General features: G+C 33.2%; 1 protein-coding gene across 2 annotated transcripts; it reads right to left on the reverse strand.

Moving 5' to 3' along the window:
* Positions 1-326: 326 nt before the first annotated feature.
* On the reverse strand, positions 327-5,003 carry LOC111046040 (elongation factor 1-beta'). Of its 2 annotated transcripts, none has more exons than XM_022331524.2 (4): positions 4,742-5,003; positions 3,080-3,326; positions 2,239-2,428; positions 327-561 (listed from the first exon to the last, which is right to left on the reverse strand). In XM_022331524.2, exons 1-4 carry the CDS (start codon positions 4,819-4,821, stop codon positions 407-409), a joined length of 672 nt encoding a protein of 223 aa, XP_022187216.2. In that variant the 5' UTR covers positions 4,822-5,003; the 3' UTR covers positions 327-406. The 2 variants fall into 2 exon arrangements, with proteins under 2 accessions (XP_022187216.2, XP_022187217.2); XM_022331525.2 differs by having other exon boundaries at positions 340-777; positions 4,742-4,996.
* Between the last annotated feature and the right edge of the window lie 357 nt (positions 5,004-5,360).

Below are 5,360 nucleotides of genomic sequence, written 5' to 3' on the forward strand. Positions count from 1 at the left end.
CAGAAAAGTGGAATCATAACCTCATTTTGGACTTTTGAACTATTATCTAAATTTGGGAGAGAAATAGTACAAGGAGTATCCTTAGTTTTTCTCTCCCGGTCAGTGCTTCTTGTAAAAATTATAATGATAAAATAATAAATAAATATTGCCTTCCTAGCCACGTTCGTAATAAGAAGGTTTCTGTTTCTTGTGTTATGACTGATAATGATACTTTTTTCTTAATACTGAATATTATAAAACAGAATGAAATATAACGGTATTATCACAAAAATAACGCTTGAAGAAGCTTGGTTTAAAAAATAGGGAGTATGAATTAAAATCTCAAATCTCTTATTACAAACTTAAATTATTTATTATCAAGTATTTTAAATACAAGAATTTGATGGAACATACACAGGTGTTTGGATTAGATTTTGTTGAATGCTGCAATATCAACTGATTGAACAAAGTCTTCGAATGCTTGGATTTCCTCGGTGAGCAGATCAACGGACACCTTCTCGTCTTCAACTACACACATAATCTGCAGCTTCTTGATACCATAGCCGACAGGTACCAATTTTGCTGCAATTACAACAAATGCCGTATGTTAATGAATTGAAAATAATACCAACCAGTCATATTACACAGCAATCTAAATTCAATCTTACATTGATGATAAAAATTAGTTTTATACATACTATATTATGTAGTGTTGAATTTATCGAACAAATATTTACAAAGTGAATCATTTTATAATCTGCAGCTTTTTGATACCATAGCCGACAGGTACCAATTTTGCTGCAATTACAACAAATGCCGTATGTTAATGAATTGAAAATAATACCAACCAGTCATATTACACAGCAATCTAAATTCAATCTTACATTGATGATAATAATTAGTTTTATATATACTATATTATATAGTGTTGAATTTATCGAACAAATATTTACAAAGTGAATCATTTTAAAGAAGTAGAAAAATACTGAGAATTCTCGTGCAGTAAATCATAAATTTGAACGAACATTGAAAAATCTGGGTGAAGATATACATTTATTGGAAAATTCACTAACTCGTTCCTAAAAACACACAGTGTTGAAATTTTCATAAATTTCAATACAGTAACAACACTTTATTGTTTCCTTCGCCACATTTAGAAACACAAAGGAAAATTTATTCTTAATTGATTCAAAATTTTATATAAATGGAGCTGGAATTATTTTTCATTCAAAAAAATAATTTTTTGCTGTTCACTGAATTCCGGTTAAAAAAGAGAACTGAGAAAATATAGGAAACTGCTGGTTGATACTACGGTGAGCTAAATAATACATTCACATGATGTAAAATGTGTAGGATACAGTTTTTCTACCTTATAAACTAGGCCATTTGTGCCTAACACAGCTCCATAATGCGCATGCACAGGTAATGTTTTCTTTGGATCAGTTTCTGTGATTACTAAGTAGTACGGTGACTGAGCGTAACGGTGGCTTATGGTGAAGCAGATGATACGCGTGAGATTTATGTTTATTGTTTATTACAGTTAATTATAGAAATACTTCTAATAGTATCAGCATATTGCCATTTAAAAGCAAAAACCTAACCTACCCGTTCAAGTTTGAAACATCAAGAAACTTTTCTCCTTTACTTAGTATTTGGTACTCGGTATGGTAGGTCGCAATGATGTAATCATTATACAACTTCTTGATTTTCATAAGACAGGCCAGTAGGATAGTTAAGGTGATAAAATACTGTAGTTGAGATGAAGTTTGAAGTATTCAAACAATAAGAACATTAAATAATTTTACTTCACTTTTTAAATTTTCATATTCTGTTGAGAATTTCTTTCAAATTGCTTTGAGAATTATTTCTACGCTACATATTATAAGTTGAAGTTTGAACAAACAAAAGAATAGATCACAATGATTGATTTTTATTGATGTGCTTTGTCTGGGAAGGCCCATTGCACAAACAACAGCATTACAATATACGAGTTCAAATAATATGTTAAATAAAAATAGTACACTATAAATTGAAGTGAATAGGCTATATGAACAAACTTGGAAATTATATTATCTAGAAAAATCAGCGAAAGGAAGATAACATATGAACTAAGCATATTATTATTAAGAAGTAGTAGTCATATTAATTTGTAAGTGAATTTTGCCATTAAAAGAATTAAAAAAAACTGTAAATGTCCACAAATAAAGATTTGTATAAATTAAATAATTCAAATTCAATAAATTAAGACAGTATACTCACAGGCTCCCCAGACAAGTCCGTCCATTGCGATGGATCTAACTTTGGCCTCCATTTCTTGCATGTTGGTTTCGTCATCCCAAGGCTTTACATCCATCACTATACTTGATTTCGCAATCAGTGTTGGCTTTTTCGATTTCTTCTCAGAATACGCTTTCAACCTTTCCTCTCTAATTCTCGCTGCTTCCGCATCCTGGTAAAGTATAAAAATTATTTGCAATACTGTTTTCAAATCTGTATATTGATAAAGGAAATAACATCGAGAAAAACAAATTAAAAAAAGAAAAAGAAACTAGTTCAGATTAAAATTCCAAAAAAATCCTCAATCTCTCCCGGTGAACGACTCATCAACCACACCCTATTAATTTAGATTTAAAAGAAGCAATACCAGCTACACTTTTGACTTCAGTGGGAAGACAGTTGAAAAATTTCGGGCCCAAAAAATGAAGCTCTTCTGAAACAAAGTAGGCTACAATGAGAACGAGGCAATGTTATGAACCCCCTCTCAGCATTCCTAGTGTAATAGGGTACATTAGGTCCATGATTACCACTTTTCTTATAAAATAGTGCCAGAACCTTGAAGACATACAGATATCTCAATGGCAGGATGGATCTTGCTTTAAAAAGTGGGAATAAGTGAAACCGCTCACCCTCACCCCAAATTACGTATTTTGTATCAGGGTTTTTCTCATGAAATATGAAATTGTAAAATCCACATTGTGTAAAAGTCAGATCGATATCTCGACAGAATAGATATTCATCCAACATTATCAAAATATAATTATGTAGGTATGAGACTCAAAGTAATGCTGAATCTCACTATTAATTAGTGAAGTTGTCTCACCTCTTCATCGTCAGATCCGAACAAATCGAGGTCGTCATCGTCGTCCTTGTTGGCAGCGGGTGCGGGGGCGGCACCTCCGGCTGAACCAAAGGCGGCGGGCACTTTCTTCTCGCCTGGCAGCTTCTTCTTCTCATCGTTGTTGTACGACTTGATGTGTTTGTACCACCTGAGTGCGTGGGGTGTTGTCGAGTCGGGGCACTTGCCCAATCCATCGAATACAGCGACATCGGCTTGTGTGGCTTGGTAACTGACAACAAACATTTAATTGATAAATTGGTTGGCGTTCGTTAGTTCGCTTCGCTTACTATTAATAGAGTGATTTTTTAATCCTGTTAGTAATAATTACCCTATTGTTCAAGTGTGTGGTAATTTATTTCTAATAAATGAAAATTTTGTTTTGTTGCACAAATTTGGTACACCTAGTCAATCAGTAAACACACGTCAGTGTGAATTCATTATCTTTGAGCTGTTCAACATTCTGTGTAGATTCCGGTCATCTTATGAACAGAATGTCTTATACCAAAGAACATGAATATTATGAAGTGTCAAAACGTGTATAACAATAATGGATAGGCATTTTGAACATATTCTTTAATAATCTTTAGTAACTAGTGACCTCCCCCCACGTGCCTGAGTACTCGCTCAGATTTTGAAATCTGAATTATATTGTAATGTGGATCAATGGAGGGAGCTTTACTTGATGGAGCTTCTCCTGAATGGATGAATGGAGATTCTTGTTTAATCTCGCTAACCCTAGTTCAACTAAGAAATTATATATATATATATTATATAAATTTTAATAAGCCTAACAATTATTATAAGCTTATAGGATCTGATCAGATCGATTTAACCGGGTGTATTTTAATTACCGCTATCTACTGTAAAATACGGTGGAATAGAAACAGTGACAGCAATCCAAATGACTAAAATACCTATATAGATAGATATTGAATGCGGTCAATAAAAAAGTTTTTTATTGAGCTTAACGCCCACATAAGCTTTTCGCTTGCGCGTGAGTAGCGGAGAGTTATTATTTGATGGGATGATCACACGTCCATGCCTGCCGGCGGGATTTCAACCCACAAGGTAGCGCTAGCAGACGCCTTAGTTGACTCGGTTATTCCGGCTGGTTATTATAACTGTATAACACAGGATTTTTGAATAATAATGAATGTAAAGTTTCTATTTTCATGATAATTTTAGTTGAATTAAAAACATATATCTTGATTTACGTTTATTATAATTAGAAAGGGCAATGACCTTAATATTATGTCTACATAACCTCCATTTGGACAATTTATCAACCTTAAAAAGTTGAGTAGTTTAGTCTCTCGTAGATCAATCAATCACCATTCATTAGTAATTTTTACTGATGATTATAGCATCATCATGAGCCAACGAAATTTTTAAGGGTAAAAGGTACAGCCGCAAGCTAATATCGAAGCCGGAATCTAAAGATGAATACTGACTTAGCATAAAGAGGAATGATACAGTTATATTACATCAAAAACTATAGTCTTTGCAATAAATACCAGATACTATTAAACCATGATTGCAATTGATTTGAAGTGGAAACCAATATTTTATTATTTTTCAAGAAAACATTTACGGTACTAGGTTATGTGACACGTGGTTCATAGAATGGTTAATGTTTTTAATTACCCTTCAATATAGCTCCTATCTTGAAGATAATTGTTAAGAGCTTCAACTCCTTGCTTTGATTTTAAATCTCCAATGGCCATTTTTGTAAAAAATTAATAACTTTTTGGCTACCAAGACTCAACACTTTTCACAACCTCACAATCTCCAGCAAGTCCCAAAAAAGGAAGAATGAGAAGGGGAGCGATGAACGAGAAATGGAATGTTTCGTTGTAGTAGATAATAGACTGGGTAGCTTGCTCCGTGGAGAATTTTGATACTAACGTGTTCAAAAGCGCGTATTAGTCTATGCTGTACAAACTCTCCCAAAAGTGGTTGATCGGTTTTTCGTCTTGGGAGTTGACTACATTTTGATGTACCAGAAATAATTCATATACAAAACTACAGTTTTCCTTGGACAACAGAGGAAGATGAAGACTTCTATGATAGTTTTCAAAATCAAATCCAAATTAATAATATATTTCTTCATTCTTAACTTATTGTTCCAGTTTTTGTTACAACTACTCTATCATCATACTGGTTGGCTGAAGACGGTTGAATACCGGTTGGCTGGTGCTGGTACATTATGCATATATTTTTCTAGAGACTTTCATTCGTTAATTCTTTTTGCGAATGAACATTT

Source organism: Nilaparvata lugens, chromosome 1 (assembly GCF_014356525.2).
Source record: "Nilaparvata lugens isolate BPH chromosome 1, ASM1435652v1, whole genome shotgun sequence".
Lineage (NCBI taxonomy): Eukaryota > Metazoa > Arthropoda > Insecta > Hemiptera > Delphacidae > Nilaparvata > Nilaparvata lugens.